This window comes from Salvia splendens, chromosome 6 (genome assembly GCF_004379255.2).
Source record: "Salvia splendens isolate huo1 chromosome 6, SspV2, whole genome shotgun sequence".
NCBI lineage: Eukaryota > Viridiplantae > Streptophyta > Magnoliopsida > Lamiales > Lamiaceae > Salvia > Salvia splendens.
The window spans coordinates 31,877,419-31,894,136 of NC_056037.1; the positions used below are offsets into that span (position 1 = coordinate 31,877,419).

The following is a 16,718-nucleotide window of genomic DNA, read 5'->3' on the forward strand; positions in this document are numbered from 1 at the left end:
GCCAGACCAACGCCCATGCACTGCTAGTTGAAAATGGGCGACGACTGGAGGACGTTGATGTCGTTGTTCGACCCGGCTACTCCAAAATACGCATGGCAAATCCACAGCCGGTAGTCAGCTACCGCTTCAAGGATCATCGTGGGATTCTTGCCCTTGAAACCGGTAGTGTACACCCCTTTCCAGGCAGCAGGGTAGTTCTTCCACCCCCAATGCATACAATCTATGCTACCCAACATTCCCGGAAACCCGTGCAGACTCCCGTGCATATCCATCAGAGCCTGGCAATCTTAAGGGGTAGGCTTCCTAAGATACCTATCCCCCGAATATCTCCCTCACAAAAATACTGCAGACATTCGTGGAGAGTCGTCTCGTCGATGTGGAGGTACTCATCGAATATGTCGGTCGCACCTCTGTATGCCAGCTGCCTGATTGCGGCAATGCACTTCTGTATGGACGTGTGGTCGGGTTTACCAACCGCATCCTTCTTCCTCCCGAAATACTCGTATCAACGCTCTAAAGCGCCCACGATACGCAGAAATAGCGGACTATGCATCCTAAAACATCGCCGGAACATGTTCTCCCCAAACCGTGGCTCCGGAGCGAAGTAGTCCTCATACAACCGACGGTGTGCAGCAATGTGGTCCCGGGGTACTATAGCTCGACGATGGATGGGTCGAGGTATCGCCGGCTACCGCTGCTGCTGCAAGGCCGCTTGTATCAAGTGATTTATCTCCCTGGACGTAACGGCCCGCAACTCTTCTTTAATTCGCCGGCGTACGTCATCAGCACTTCCACCATTACCACCTGCACCACTACCACTAGCCATTTTGGATATACTAAAAGAAACGTAGAGAGAGAGAAAGAAAAACTCGTTAAAACAAGTGGTGCGAATGAAATGAAGTTCAACGAGCCGTATATATAGAGTTTTTTTTTTTAAATTAAAAATCGGGACGTCCGTCGGGAACCCGCAATGGCGGGCATCACGACGGACGTTGTCGGAAATCCGCGGAACTCCGGTGTCCGCAAGTGACGTCCGCGTCCGCCGGTCGCACACCTAATGGCGGACGTGCAGCACGCCGGTCCGACGTCCGCCGGGACGCCCTTATGCTCTAAACTCGCAGAAGGAGGTATAGTCGACCCGATTTTAGCCCACTTTTTGGCTCGATTTCTTTTCTTCTTTTTTTTTTTATTATTGACTTTGCACACTATAATTTATGCCATAAGCCTAGTCTCTAGAGAGTATAATACGTTAGTAAATATTTTTTGAATCATAATTTTAGAATATTTTAGTTTTGATTGATTAGTCTAAAATAATGGGAGATTAAAAATCTAAAATTTGTGTTATAAATGATAATCATGTTAAGATACATTTGAATGAAATTATTTTAGTGGGAAAGATTGTGAGAAAGAGCATGCGTGAAAGCAAATCTAGTTGGTCACCTAGAAACGAACTTGAGTGATTAGTTTTCATACGTAATCGTACTTTTGCATAAATACTATACAAAACTAATTAACTACTAAGTAATTGAAAAATAAAATTAGCATTATAATATCCAATAACGGCTAATACCCCCATATCCAAAACTGTTTAGCTTTATAATATGCGATGTACGACAATAAATAATCTTCAAGTAAAGATATTTTGAAGAGATCACAATTCGTCTACTATATGCTATACATCACAGATTCACAATGGTGGAAATGGACCATATGTGATTTAGATAATTGTTTTATAAAGTCTAATCGAGAACTTCTATACGTGTCGTGTACTATCCTACGAGCAATAAAAACAACATTTAAGTAATAGACGAAATATTTTAGAGAATGTTTAGTTTTAGGTAGAAAATTCAACCTTTTAAAAAACAAAATTATTTTTAACAACTAAGCTAATAAATATTAATACACTCTAATCTAGATGAGTCGAACTCAGGCCAATTAATAGTAGGAGAAACATAAATTAATTGTACGTAGGTAAGTAGGTAGATATACCTATCTTTTAAAATTATTATTATTATTCAGTAATAAATAGATCGGAATTTCGATCTTATTTATTTAAATAGGTAAGTAATGAATTGCGCCACTACAATAACAGAACACGATATCTCAATTCTCAACGATTGATTTGGAAACGAGTGCTAATGTCGATGAGTTGGTCTCATGTGTATACGCGTGCGTACAATGAAGCAGCTCTAATTACCATCAATTTATTATTGTTACTATTCAATAAATTTAATTTAATTTGAAGTAATTTTAGAAAAAATTTAATAAATTCTAATCACTCTTATTTTATGGGGGAGCTCATTACCCCTGCTAATGACGGATTACCCATAACATGAGAACTTTTTTTTAGTGAAAGATTCAAATTACTCTATTTTTAAGGGACGGAGGGAGTATTACTTTCAATGTAATTTTTATTTTATTCACTGTTGTTCTTTCCTATTCAAGTATATGGAGTACTAGTTACAGTACTGTCCATGGCTCAGATAGTTTTTCCAAAATTTCTACCAAATATATGTAGTTACTTTCTCTAACTCACAATACATTAACCACTTTTATTAAAACTTGTGTCACATTTATTTAGACCTATTTTTATGGCCATGTCCGGAGTATTTTAAAGATTACTCTTGGATCATCTCATGATTCCCTTTAACATCCAACAAATTAAAATTAGGTCGTCTAGTCGAAGAATCATCCAATTTGTTCAAGATTGAGTTGCTTCCACATCTTTTATTTCCCAAATTATTTCGCAACGAAAGCATGATGAAAAGACTCACGTATAATCTCCACGAAATTCATAACTTTAAAAGAGGGAAAAAGTCAGAAACGCGCAATATATACTTGCAAGGAACATGTGGTTGATCTAAATATTATCTTTCTTTCTAATTAAAACACAATATTTTGCTTTAAGAATAGCCAATCAAATTCGGCCACGTAATTTCTTGGCGTCTAAGAATCTTTATCCTAGCACATATTGTTTTTTGCTTGTCGTAATTGGTAAGTGTTTAGTCACATTAGCTTGCTTATCAAATTTCTTATTGCATGTTATAATGAATCAAGTTTCTTACAAATGTTTTCACATTTTAGCAATTGTAGATTTGTAGGTTTAATTGAGTCTTGTTCAGCATGGCTGCATCATCATCCTCGTACAAGCTCAAGGCGCTGGCTACTTTTGTCTGCCGCTACAGAGCCGTATCGGGTGGCTCATGGCGGAGCCACCCAATGCGCCACCGTGATCGTCCACCTTATAAGGTTGGAGGTGGTGGTGGCTCTCTTGATCAGGGGCTTAGGTTGATAAGCAGCAGCTCCAAGTTGGGAACGTTAGTTCGTGCTTGAATTACTTCTTATTTTTGGTTTTTGCTTCATTTATTTACTGAAAAATAAATTGGATTAATTTGTTCAAGGGAAAAGAATCAAAGTGAAGAGAGAATAAAATTGCCGGATCAGCCCAGGGTTGGCTTCTCAAATTGGTAAAAATATCTTTCCAAACAAACCATTATTTTTTACATGCATTCCATTGTTATCACATTACCTAGTTTATGTAGTAGTAGTAGTAGTAGTATAAAATTACGTGACTATGTCTAGAACATGGCAAACCTTGATTTTCAAATACAGAATATAAAAAAAAAAAAATATATATATATATATATATATATATATAATAATAATAATAATAATAATAATAATAATAATAATATAAAAATAATATAATAATAATAATAATAATAATAATAATAATAATAATAATAATAATAATAATAATAATAATAATAATAATAATAATAATAATAATAATAATAATAATAATAATAATAATAATAATAATAATAATAATAATAATAATAATAATAATAATAATAATAATAATAATAATAATAATAATAATAATAATAATAATAATAATAATAATAATAATAATAATAATAATAATAATAATAATAATAATAATAATAATAATAATAATAATAATAATAATAATAATAATAATAATAATAATAATAATAATAATAATAATAATAATAATAATAATAATAATAATAATAATAATAATAATAATAATAATAATAATAAATAACTCATAATAATAATAATAATAATAATAATAATAAGCCCATTTCTTGAGCCAAAATAAAGTGTGTGCAAAATTTTGGTTTTATTGAGGTTCTACACTTCAACAATAAGGATATAATAATGGTAATATCATAAACTTGAATTAAACGGTTATATCATGAGATCAAAATTTGGATATAGTTTTAGGATAACTAATTTTAAAATTTGCCCTTAACTCCATTTGAAATTGTGAAGGGTGAAATGGCTTCTGGGATATGTAGTGACATTTTTGCTACCATTTTGGAAGACCAAATGGGATAACTTGCTGATGTTGGAAGGTAACATATACCTATGGAGATCCGTAAGGGTTTTCGTTTACGTTATGACCATGGTGACTCGAACGCCGACCTAATCTTATAGTGTCGTAATTGACTTCCAACTTGAATATTGCATGTATATATATGATCAGGAAAGGTGGCGAGAGTTGTGGAGGAGGTGGAGGTGGCAGCGGAGGTGGTGGAAAAGGTGGCGACCACTGCAGATAAGGTGTTGGAAGAAGTGGCAAATCAATTGCCAGACAACAGTAAGCTCAAGGAAGCAGCTCAAGCATTGGAACATGTCTCCAGTGTAGCTGCCCAAGATGCTCAACAAATTGAGAATATAATCAATAAGGTTGTTGTATATATTTATTTTATTTTTATGCTATTCTATTACTACTTAACTTGTAGTACTACTACTTTCTTATAAGCATTTTTTTTGTATCGGAGACAGGTTAGTAATGTGAAACAAGATATACAAGAGCTGGAGAGCATTGCATGAACCATTAGTTGACAAGATTATTCATGGGAAGCACGCAAAAAGTTAGTCGACACCAAAATTGTAAAATTCACAGCCTATATTTTTATTTTTATTGTAGTCTGAAGAAATTGAAATAAGAGTTGTATGTTCATCATGGCATATCTCAGTAAATGGAGAATGTCAAGACAGATTTCGGTGACCCAGAAATTGAAGATTCGTAACTATAAATGCAAATTAAAATCTTAATTGTTATAAAGTACTCCACAATTTTCAAAAATCAAATTAAGTGAATGGCGTGGGGTGTCCTCAAAAGACAAGGTGTGGTATTAATTACTACTATACTCATCAATTAGGTCACAAGAATCAACATCGCACTTTTCTTGGAGAAGTAAAATTGAGGCCGTGGGAGATTAATATACATAGATTTTATATGTAAACGCATCTAAAATTCTAAATCGAACATTACAAGTTCATTTAAATCAGTTTTACTAATAATTATATTATATCCTTATTAAAAATTCCATATTATATTTTAAACATAACGTTAAAAATGGTTTGGCTTAAAAATTAATTTATGATAAACTCACACATGATTTCAAAATTTATATGAATATACTTACAATATCCAATGAAAAAGTTAATTATTTCAAAAATCTGCAATATTTAATTTGAAAAATTTGTCTTGATCAAAAAATACTTAATTGTAAAAGAATAAATATGTAATATAATAATTATTTTAAATATATAATACCTAAAAATCTAACTTTGCATAATAAATTGATATAGTAGTACTAGATTTCATTTGGGGGATCCCAAATTAGTTAAAGTTAATTTAATTTGACAAAAACTTAATTGTTTTACCTGACTTTCTTTACCGTCTTATTTTATTATCTGTCCATTTGATCTTTGAATATTATATTTTATAAATTTGATTGGCAAATAAAACGTCTTTATCTCTTAATTTATTATCTTTCTATTTTATAGATTTGATTGGCGAATAAAAAGGTGTTGATGTTGTAAGTTACAAATATTTTAAACATAAAAATGCCACCCATTCGAATATAAAAGAAACACAAAAGAGTATGAAAAGGATTTCAAATTCCCAACGCCAAGAAAAAAAATATTCCCAACGCCAAGCCATATTTTAATAATCGAATAATTAATAAAGGAAGAATGATATACTATTACCCGAATAGCTTTAATCTCGATTTACGTATGCAATTTACCTTATCATACATTTTAAATTGTAATATTAACAAAACTCATATAAACAGACGTAAAAAAATTGAACAGGTGAAAGTAAATCTTCGAAAAAATATATCACAATTCATAAACACATGAATCAATAACTAATAGTGTACAATATTTTAGCTATAAAATTGAACAAAAGAATATAAAAACTTAATTAATAAAATTAGGGTAAAATCGGAGCGTCCAGGCAATCAAAACGATGGTGAAGAAACTAACTGCGGCGGCTGCGAATCCTGCTCCGCTGAGTACGGCAGCGTTTTTCGAGGGCGATGGAGCGCCACCGTCGGATGGAAACACCGTGAAGGAGGGCGAGGGAGAGGCGGTTGATGGCGGAGGAGCTGGCAGTGAGAAGAATCCCGCTGGAGAGGGAGAAGGCGACGATGCCTTCGGAGGAGGAGCAGTGACAATCGCAGGGGCGGGGCTAGGGCTCGCGTCAGTCGGAGATGGCGCCGGCGATTTAACAATTTCCGACGGCGGCGGAGCGCTGGATTTGGAAGGCAATGATAATGATAATTAAAATGTATTGTTAATGGGAAAAATTGGAGATGTAACAAAAAAAATATAATATTTTATATAACAGTGCTATGGGATAGTATCTAGTATAAAAAAATTCTAGTAGTAATTTTTATTAACGTACGCCTAGTAAAATTGAAGTAGATTTTTGTGAAGGGAGAGATATACTCACTCTGTCTATTTCAAATAATTTTAATACAAAATTATTTAAGTGAGAGAAATAGAGTAAAGTGATTGAAATATTTTAGTATACAAAATATATAAGGCCATTTTATTAATAAGACAAATTACAATAAAAAAATCAAATATGATTAATCTTCGTAGATAAATTAAAATAAAAAATCAAAACTAATTGTGAATATTGGAATTTTGTTTAGGTGCAAAAGTTCAGTTTTACAGTTTTATTGGATAGATAGTATACTTATTTATGAGATTTGTGGCTCTATCTGGCTCATTATATACCTGGCCCAGGTAGTCTATTAGGGTTCGTTTGATTGGTCTGATTGGGATGGGTCAGATAGTGCTATTGCAATAAGTTATTCCATGACTGTTGTTACTTCACCATATATCATGTGAGTTTTGATTGGTATGATTCATAGGACCAAGACAGTTATACTTGGTTTGATTCAGCCTTCACAAACCCTTGATAGCATACGGATTGGACTAAATTGTCCTCATAAAAACTGCTTTGTTCCAACTTTGTCCTCATCCACCCCTAATTCACATTCCAAATAAACACGGTTCCCCCAAATTTAGATCTACGCGCGCCAAACTCCCGCTTCACAAAAATCGGAGGACCGCTTCTCCCGAATCAACTTCCGATAACGGGCTGCGTCAAGGTATGTTTTCTATCAACATTCACTTCGGATAGGGCGACAATTTCGGTATGTTTTGTATCAACATTCACTTCGAATCAATTTAACTGCAATATACTTGTCTGCAGTGTTTGATCTGAACCGATTCAGAGTTTGATTTTCAATGGCTTTTGATCAGCGTGGAGGTGCCGACGAAGATGGTAGCCCACCACTCGAGGGTAATAATTTTTTACATTATGTATTACTGTGTTTAACGAATTCGGAAAACATTGAGCGACCCTGTTTCAATGGCCGTAAATCTAGTTGCAGGCAGCAACGACGTTGGAACCGCAAAGACTGTGAAAACCGACAGGTCCCGACGAACTTGGTCAGTTCGCGAGGAAGAGATCCTCTTGGCTACGATGAAGGAATTGGCAGCGAATGGTTGGAGGGGAGATAATGGTTACCGGGCAGGTTATCTAACACGTATCAGGGAGGCGATCAAGCTTGAATTTCCTGATACCGATATCCTCACTCACCCCCATATCTACTCGAAGATAACAACTTGGAAGAAGAATTACGGGTCGCTCATGATGATGCTTAACCATAGTGGAATCGGGTTCAACTCGGATGGTAAATACAAAATCGAGTGTGATGATGAACAATGGGCTCAATTTGTTAAGGTATGTGATATTTTAACTCTCCATGCATTTGAAAAAGAAAGGCTCCTGACTAGCTTATGTATATGCAATTGCTAAATCCTAGTTTATGTTTGGCAAAATATTATTGCTTCTGTAATCTAGGGAACAATATAGTTATGTAGGAAATTGTGTCTATTGTATTTCCATATGAAGAGTTGATTATGTAAGATGCGTTGATTATTGTATATGTTTGTATGAATCAATATCAAACTTTATATGCATTTGGTAAATACTATATGATTCTGCTTGTTAGAAACAAATACTAATATACTTGCCTTTGCTAATACCAATTGTATGTTTACATATAATATCCACAGAAAGATAGCAATGCTAAGTACATGAGGAACAAATCATGGTCTCTAATAGAAGATTGGAAGGAGATATTCGGCAAGGACCGTGCTGATGGTGCCAATAAGGTTCACGTCAATGAGGCAGTTGGAAGAATCTACGGGACTAAAGAGTACCCGGCTGACGATGCTGGAATATCCCAACACATGACGCTGCAGGACCTATTTCCGGACGAATCATTCCCGGATGGAGTTCTCCCTGAGATGGTAGATGAAAGTCAGTCCTATACTGAGGGAGGGGGTGCTGGGGCTGGTGCCGGGGATGTGTTTGGAGCAGGTGGTGTATCTGGTTCAGAGGCAGGGACAGGGACAGTTGGTGGGTCTGGGTCAGGGGCAGGGTGTGGAGATGGAGATGGGGCTGGGGCTGGGGCTGGGGCTGAGACTGGGGCTCGGGCTCGGGCTCGGGCTCGGAGTGGACCTAATGTGGCTAACAAAGTTGTGAAGAAAAGGAAATTAGATGACAAGATGGATGGAGTGCTTCATCTTATGAGCCAGATCCACACTGACACAAACGATATTCTTAAAGAGATTTCGGCTAGGATTGGTTACGAATTCGATCTTAGTACGAAAAGGTCTGAAGTGTTTGACCAATTGAAAGGTATTCCCGGCTTAACTCTTAAACAACAGTTCTATGTTTCTAAGAAGCTAGTTAAGGAGCCGGAGCTCATGGACCTGTTTCGAGGGCTGGCTGAAGTTGCTAGGGCAGCTTTTGTCTTCGACCTTTTGGAAGAAGATGAGATGATTTAAGCGCTGCAAATATCGGACACTTGTTCCCGGGTTTGTGCTTTTTGTGGATCTCGGTGATCCTTCTGTTTTGGGATGTTTAACCTCAGACTATATTAACATCGACGGAAGTAATCTTTAGGACTATAACTACTTGAGTTGGCGATGCATTTACATCCGATGACTGTATATGATCGGATCCAACTCTAATATTTTGTAGTATTTTGTAGTATATTGTTGAACTTGTTCAAACTATGTGATTAATGTAATATATTTTGGTGTCATATTAAATGGATATATTTCAATTTATGTCTTATAAATATAAATATACAAGGAGTGCCGATGCAAATTGCAATTCCATGATTTGTTTGTGCATACAATAAAAAAGGGTATATGCATTTTCCAAAAATATGGAAGGTTGAGTGCATTTAATAGTACACGGTTGTATTTATTTGAGTCAAACCAACTCATCCTTCACTCTTCAATTCATGGCAGTGTCTAGCCACCATCAAATCTTTTCAAACTCCATATTTGCAGTTACTTTCGAGTATTAAAACCCCCAATTCAAGCTCCTCTATTCAAGCAAGTCTCACACTTCAAGTTAGACAAAATCAGATGGCCAACAACGATGAAAGGGATTACCTTAGGCTTCCCTCATTCTTCAAAAGGTTCTCGGAGGAGACAAGCATGGATGAGTTGGTAACGCCGTGCTTCTTTAATTTTTATACCGTTTATTTTTACGTTAATCTCATGCCAAATTCCTGAATTCTTCCCGGCCTCACGCTGTGCAGCGACTTCCACCAGAGTTTGTTGCGGCCCATGGACAGGAGCTCCCTTTTGACTGCCGCCTTGTGATGGCTAGGGGCAGGCAATGGCCTGTACGCCTCCTTCGGATCGCTAGTGGCTGCCACTTCCATGTTGGGTGGGCGCAATTCCGTATCCACAACAGGATTGTCCATGAGGACTTGCTCACATTCACGTTGGTGGACGTGGGGGTTTTCCAAGTCAAAAGATACAAGGGGGGTAGTGGATGCCCCCCTCAAAGTGATGTAGAACGTGAGTATATGCATTTTATATTTAACGTGGTTAGATTGTTAGTATGTAATTTGCCTTGAAATATTAGACTTACCCTAATAAACTCCCCGTTTTTGCATAATGAATAGCTGTAGATGACGAATTTTCGGACAACAGTTACACTGAGGATGTGGATACCTCGGACGACTACGAGCCGTCGGAGACTGAGGTTGATACGTCGGATGATGACGACTATGCGTCTGACGCAGGAGTGTTAGAAGACGACGGCTGCCCAACTTTCACCGTGACTCTGTCGCGTGCCAACATAAGCCGCACACTGGAGATCCCCTTTGCGGTTTGGCAACGCCATATTCGTATGGCAGCCCTTTTTGACCCCGTGTACTTCAATGTGGATGGAGAAACATGGTTGGTCAAGCTTGCTCATAGCGCTTCGAAAATTTGGGTGAAGCGAGGATGGCGTCGTTTCAAGGAGGCCAACCGCCTGGCCGTCGGTCATCGTTGTCATTTCAAGCTCATTGACCGTAATGAAATCATCTTTTACGTGTGGTTCGATCGTACTTAACTTCGCCGCTTAAAATCCTTTAGCATGTAGTGTTGTATTGGTCGTATGTAGCTTCGTATTTGTTGTTGTAAAAGGTGCACGGCGTGGACCAAGTTTTCCAACTCAATGGTGCAGCCCATGGTACCTAAGTTTATGGTTAAGCATTTTCCAACTCAATGGTGCCAATTTTTCCAAGAAATCTTGCATCTGTCTCTCGTTATGGCATATGCATTTTATGTGAAGTATTTTTATGGTTAAGTATTTTAATCTTGTCCAGCAAAAAACTTTTATCTTCGTAACATTTTAGGTGAATCAATATAAACTTCTGTCGAATATCAAATGTAGTTCGAATATCAAATGTAACAACGTTGAATACAAACGATGGTTCAGTGAAAGGAATTAATTTTAAGCAAGCCTAAATTGTAAAAAAAATCCAAAGGAATAATCTCAAGACGAAACTAGAAGGTTACTAGTAGCTCACGGCATACACGGTTACATTGCAGTTCTCTCCGCCCACATAGCTCTTGCAAGATCATCTCGTTTCTTGGTCCACGCTGTTGAAGGCTCAACGCTACTGATATGTTCACTATTAGCCGTATCAGCCTCAATTTCTTCCTCATCATTTGCTTCATTGCTCAACTCTGCCTCAATTGGATCAACAACCATTTCACCTCTGATGTAGTTGTGTAGTAAGAAGCATGCTATGATCAAACCCGTTTGAACCTCTATCGGGTAGAAACTTGCAGAGCGGAGTATGCCCCATCGCATTTTCAGCACCGCAAACGATCGTTCGATGACATTTCGGGCCTTTGTGTGTCTCAAGTTGAACAGCTCTTCCGGGTTTTGAGGTGCTTGCCTACCAGGGCCCCATTCCTTCAAATGATAACGCACTCCTTTATAGGGCGTCATAAACCCCTCGGCATTGGCATAAGCGTTATCGCAGAGGTAGTAACAACCTGACACAAACATCAGCAACTGGATGAATTTGTTTGGCTTGGCACCGAACAAATTGGATGATTACTTTAGTATATAACCAGCAGATCACATACTTGGTTAGAGTATTACCTTTAGGCACTTTTAGACCGATAGGACTACTAACTGCATCCCGCAAAATCCTTGAATCACCAGCGGATCCCTCCCATCCTGGCAGAATGTAAGTGAAGCGTAGGTGTGGGTCACATACGGCAAGTGTGTTTGTCGTGATTTGCCCTTTCCTATTTCTGTAACGAGGTGCGTCAGCAACCGGAACTCGGACGTTGATATAGGTTCCATCTAATGCGCCAAGACATCCCTGTATTGAATAACCAAAATTAATTACACGGAGATATATTAATTCTGCATGTTTGACTAATCAAAAAACATTGTGTTTTAGCGTGCAAACCTGAAACCAATTCCAACGCCGGTCAGAGCAAGCCTCATCTATAGGAGTGGGCTTCACTAAAAAAAGATTGTGTAGCGTCAGCAGCCCACGTAGCACAGTGTGTATGTACTTTGACACGGTTTGTGATGACCGCATGAATCTGAATCCAACTATCCGAGCTTTTGTGTGGTGGGAAAGAACACACAGAAACATAGCAACTTGTTCTTCTACAGTGACGAATTTCTGGTCTATCAAGCCTACACGATCACGCAGAATACGACAAAGACGCCCAAATGTGTTCCTATCCATCCGTAAGTTATCCACACATGCCCGATCAGTGACACGAACAAGTCTATCTAAATGCTTAACATGAGCAGGTATTGTGTCGAGCACAGGAGAAATTCCAACCCTATCTAATCGTTTGCGCTTGCGAGTTTCTGGGCCAATGAGGGTGATTATAAAAGATATGAGCACCATATTGATTTGATGATTCAGAAGTATTTCCTCCAATAAAATCAACACGGTTGTCAATTCATGACGCCTACGTTCACCCTGATAAAGCCAAACACAGATTTGTAACTGAACGAAAGGTGTCGGAATTAGCATAAAATCCTTAAACATGTTCGATATCAGTACAAGATCCTAGCTTCAATAAAAAAAAGACCAGCACCATGCAGAATAATGAATATACATAAGCACATAGGTGCAGCCAGTCAGTAAATTACAATCCAAAAAACACAATCAAATACAACAATCATTTATAAAAAACTGCGGTTCAAACGAGTTCAAACATCCACGAATTAGACATTCATTCGGGAAATTGCCTGAACTAATTCACAAAATCAAATTGCGACCCTTCAGAAGGTTGAGTTGAAGACGTGTATAGCAATTGACAGCCCACAAAATCTACAAATCAATACAGCCCATGAACCAAGATCAACGTGTACATCCTAATCTACAGCTTCGAATAAGTTCAACCAAAACCACGTCGAATTGGGAAAAATTGGGTACGTATCGAACTAATAACGAATTCATGAAATAAAGACGCACAGTGTGTACCTTAGGTATGTCGTCCTCATTAGCCATGAAGAATCGAGCAAGATTCGACGCACAATTTGAAGAGCTTTCAATGCAAAACAAAGTAATACGCTTTCAGAGAGGAATTGCAGTAAATGGGTGCCCCTCGATTCGTCGGCGTCGTTGTTATTGACAGCAAATTGCCTGTCGTCGTGGGAAAAATTTGCAGCGATTTCAGGATCTGGTTTTAAACCCCCAATTGAATCGATTTCAGGACCTTGTGTTATATCAAATTGAAGTTGAGGTTAAATTCGTAGAAGAAGGGAACAAGGAGAGGGATGTATTGGTCATTTGAGCAGAACACGCCTAACCAGAAGACCGACATAGTTCTTTATCGGAGAGGGAGGGTGGGATTGAAGAATATGGTTTTGGTAGGTTGCTGTCTTAATTTCTACCGGGTCACTGACCATATCCCGGGTATTTGGGGTTCTGTATCATACCAAACAAACCTGTGATAGTGGTAAGATTGTGTGGCCTATCAAGGCCTAACAGACCAATCAAACGAGGCCTTAGTGTGAATTATGGTCGCATTTGCCGCGGGGTGGTACATCAATTCAATTAAACTCTAATTAAGGTTTATTCATGAGTTAATTGTGAACAAATAAAAACTTAATTACTTATTCATCAATAAGACTATGATGGTTAAGGTTTCTACACTACAGTTTGATTCGATTTGTTGTTGGTTGAATTTGATTTGCACTGATCATATTGAGGCGATAATGGTTCGAGTTCGAGACTAAGCCTCTTCTTTTCAGCTTTTTTTGCTCGATTCATTTGATTATTATGTGACTAAGTTTTCATGTTGTTTTGTTTTGATCTGCATTTTTATTCGATTTGTAGTTCTTTCTCAACTTGAATTTGCGATGCATTTCTGCACCAATATTCAGTTTGGGCAAAGTGTGATTGGAACTATGGTATAATGGAAATTATCACTTCTTGTTTCATTATTTTGAATTTGACTATGGATCTAATATATAGTTTATTACTTATTAATTTAATTAAATTAACCAATAATTATTAGATTCCGACAAGAGAGATAAAGAAATTTGCGTTCTTTCATTATTTATCTATGCCAATTATCTTTTATACAAATTCAAAATTTTATCTTGGGCTAACCCTGACTGCGGTTCATGTTTAAGTCTGAGTTAATAATCTTGCAATATTCGATCCATTAAAAAAGGTCCTAAAAGAATAGTTATTTCAAATGTTAATTGGTGGAGTGAATATATAGATAAATAAAGAACACATTCGAAGAATTTAGAAGCACGATGCATTTGTCATAATTAAATTCTGTTTATTTCAAATAAACTTTATTTGTATAATAATAAACTCAAATTAATATTCCATCGGTCCCACAAGAATATAATATTGCACTATTTCTTACACTTTCTAATTTTGAAAACTTTTTTCTCTCTAATGAGACGTGACTCATTCTCCACTAACAATACTTTATTTATTTTTTCTTTACGTCTCTTATTTTATCAATTTTGCATAAAAACTCGTGTTAAACTCAGAATGCATCTTCTTTGAGGACCGAGGAAGTAATTGGTAACCTTAAGAGAATTTAATTAAGATTAATCCCGATAAGCAGTTTGTAACTTGTAAGATCCACCAAGGAATTAAATGAGTTGGTGATGATATGTACGGCTCTAGAAAGGTAGCAACAGTTTGTAACTTGTAAGATCCACCAAGGAATTAAATTCAACCCAACCACCATTGTTTCCAAATTCAGATTCGCTAAAAAAATTGAAAATTTCAAATCCGTCGAAATCTCAATTCATAAGGGTACCCGCATCGCTGTCTCAATGCGGGCTCGGTCTCGTCTTTGCGAGACGAGACCGCATCGAGATAACGATGCGGCACTTCGTCCCGTGGCCATTCGCGGAGATGAAGCTGGCGAGCCAGCTTGCCACGCGCCAGCGCCACGATGCGGAGATGAAGCTGGCGATCCACCAAGGAATTAAATTCAACCCAACCACCATTGTTTCCAAATTCAGATTCGCTAAAAAAATTGAAAATTTCAAATCCGTCGAAATCTCAATTCATAAGGGTACCCGCATCGCTGTCTCAATGCGGGCTCGGTCTAGACTTTGCGAGACGAGACCGCATCGAGACAACGATGCGGCACTTGGTCCCGTGGCTTTTCGCGGAGATGAAGCTGGCGAGCCAGCTTGCCACGCGCCAGCGCCACGAGGCGTGACGCCCACTCGCCGGCCCGCGAGTGGACGTCGTCATGCTGACGCAATAAATAATTTTTTAAAAAAAAATCGATTTTCCGAAATATATATATATATATATATATATATAGAGAGAGAGAGAGAGATGATCAAAATAAAAATGCATTAAAATCCAGAAATGTAGCCCAAATCTTGGCCCTAAGATTAGATTATCTAATGGTCAATAATTAACCAAAAACACGGAAGGTCATAATTAAGCAATTTTAGGTCATATTATAATATTTGAGTTTAATGTCATGCTAAGATCATTTTAGGCCATGCTTTGCTAGCATGACCTAAAAATTAACTAACTATGACCTAAAAGTGCCCTACGTATGATATTGTTCTGCGTTTCTGTATTTAAATCTAGTTTTGCATATATCAAAGGGTAAATTACTTCAAAAGTCGTCAACTTTGCAAATAGTTTGGTATTTCCCGTAAACTTTAAAAGTTGCATGAAAAGTCATGAACTTTACCAGTTGTTGCAAATTTCCCGTACGACCCGACCCGGTACATTTCCGGCAAAAACTAATCCTACGTGGCTCGCCGGAGGCGTGACATGGCAAAACTCCGGCAGAACAATAAAACGACGTCGTTTTTTAGTTTCAATTAAATTAAGGGTAAATTGCTTCAAAAGTCGTCAACTTTGCAAATAGTTTGGTATTTCCCATAAACTTTAAAAGTTGCATGAAAAGTCATGAACTTTACCGGTTGTTGCAAATTTCCCGTACGACCCGACCCGATACATTTCCGGCAAAAACTAATCCTACGTGGCTCGCCGGAGGCGTGACATGGCAAAGGCATTGCAAGTGAGTGTGCTATGCAAGATATTCTAACGGAGAAAGTCCATTTGAAAGAAGTTGAATTTGAATCACTCCAAATTGTGGCTGAAAATTTGGGTCGACAGAATCGGAACTTGAAGTATGTCATTTGTTGTTTATGTGTTGTGGTCTGGGTTCTTACGTAGGTTATAATAGTCCAAATATGTAATAGCCTAATGTATTTCAGCATAGCCTAGGATATTACATTGAAGTTCTAGTGTATCCTAAAATTTATTTTCACTGGAGACTGTATACAATTTTCAATGCAGTGACTACTTAATTAAAATTTATCCTTCTTGTTCATGTCATCATTTTGTATGTATGGAATTGAATACAATAGCTGGTGATCCATGAAGTGACAAGTGAAAAACATGGAATTTGAGTACAGTAGATGGCTATTGCTCAAAATTTTTGCATATATAATTTTGTAGTGGTAGTACAGTCACAAAATCATGCAACTGTACAACTACTTAGTCTAATTAAAATGAGTAAAA

The 16,718-nt window shown here is 37.2% G+C and overlaps 3 protein-coding genes across 3 annotated transcripts; 2 read left to right on the forward strand and 1 right to left on the reverse strand.

Annotated features, from left to right (window-relative positions):
- The first annotated feature begins 3,036 nt into the window (after positions 1-3,036).
- LOC121807373 lies at positions 3,037-5,097 on the forward strand. The gene is made up of 5 exons (XM_042207587.1): positions 3,037-3,317; positions 3,402-3,467; positions 4,303-4,385; positions 4,517-4,719; positions 4,819-5,097. Exons 1-5 carry the CDS (start codon positions 3,124-3,126, stop codon positions 4,864-4,866), a joined length of 594 nt encoding a protein of 197 aa, XP_042063521.1. The 5' UTR covers positions 3,037-3,123; the 3' UTR covers positions 4,867-5,097.
- Positions 5,098-9,789: 4,692 nt separating this feature from the next.
- LOC121809123 (B3 domain-containing protein REM20-like) lies at positions 9,790-10,771 on the forward strand. Its single transcript, XM_042209666.1, has 3 exons — positions 9,790-9,873; positions 9,966-10,230; positions 10,338-10,771. The coding sequence occupies exons 1-3, from the start codon at positions 9,790-9,792 to the stop codon at positions 10,769-10,771; spliced, it is 783 nt and encodes a 260-aa protein (XP_042065600.1).
- Positions 10,772-11,242: 471 nt separating this feature from the next.
- Positions 11,243-13,196, reverse strand: LOC121809124 (putative nuclease HARBI1). Its single transcript, XM_042209667.1, has 4 exons — positions 13,170-13,196; positions 12,132-12,662; positions 11,816-12,041; positions 11,243-11,706 (listed from the first exon to the last, which is right to left on the reverse strand). The coding sequence occupies exons 1-4, from the start codon at positions 13,194-13,196 to the stop codon at positions 11,243-11,245; spliced, it is 1,248 nt and encodes a 415-aa protein (XP_042065601.1).
- Positions 13,197-16,718: the final 3,522 nt, after the last annotated feature.

Bases quoted from the DNA above. Each gene is read 5' to 3' on its own strand.
- LOC121807373 (XM_042207587.1), top strand. From the start codon at position 3,124: ATGGCTGCATCATCATCCTCGTACAAGCTCAAGGCGCTGGCTACTTTT. The intron at 3,318-3,401 runs GTTAGTTCGTGC...AATTTGTTCAAG, and splicing joins AGCAGCTCCAAGTTGGGAAC to GGAAAAGAATCAAAGTGAAG. The intron at 4,720-4,818 runs GTTGTTGTATAT...TATCGGAGACAG, and splicing joins TTGAGAATATAATCAATAAG to GTTAGTAATGTGAAACAAGA.
- LOC121809123 (XM_042209666.1), top strand. From the start codon at position 9,790: ATGGCCAACAACGATGAAAGGGATTACCTTAGGCTTCCCTCATTCTTC. The intron at 9,874-9,965 runs GTAACGCCGTGC...CACGCTGTGCAG, and splicing joins AGACAAGCATGGATGAGTTG to CGACTTCCACCAGAGTTTGT. The intron at 10,231-10,337 runs GTGAGTATATGC...CATAATGAATAG, and splicing joins CCCTCAAAGTGATGTAGAAC to CTGTAGATGACGAATTTTCG.
- LOC121809124 (XM_042209667.1), bottom strand. From the start codon at position 13,196: ATGGCTAATGAGGACGACATACCTAAG. The intron at 12,663-13,169 runs GTACACACTGTG...TGGCTTTATCAG, and splicing joins ATGAGGACGACATACCTAAG to GGTGAACGTAGGCGTCATGA. The intron at 12,042-12,131 runs GTTTGCACGCTA...TATTCAATACAG, and splicing joins GGCGTTGGAATTGGTTTCAG to GGATGTCTTGGCGCATTAGA.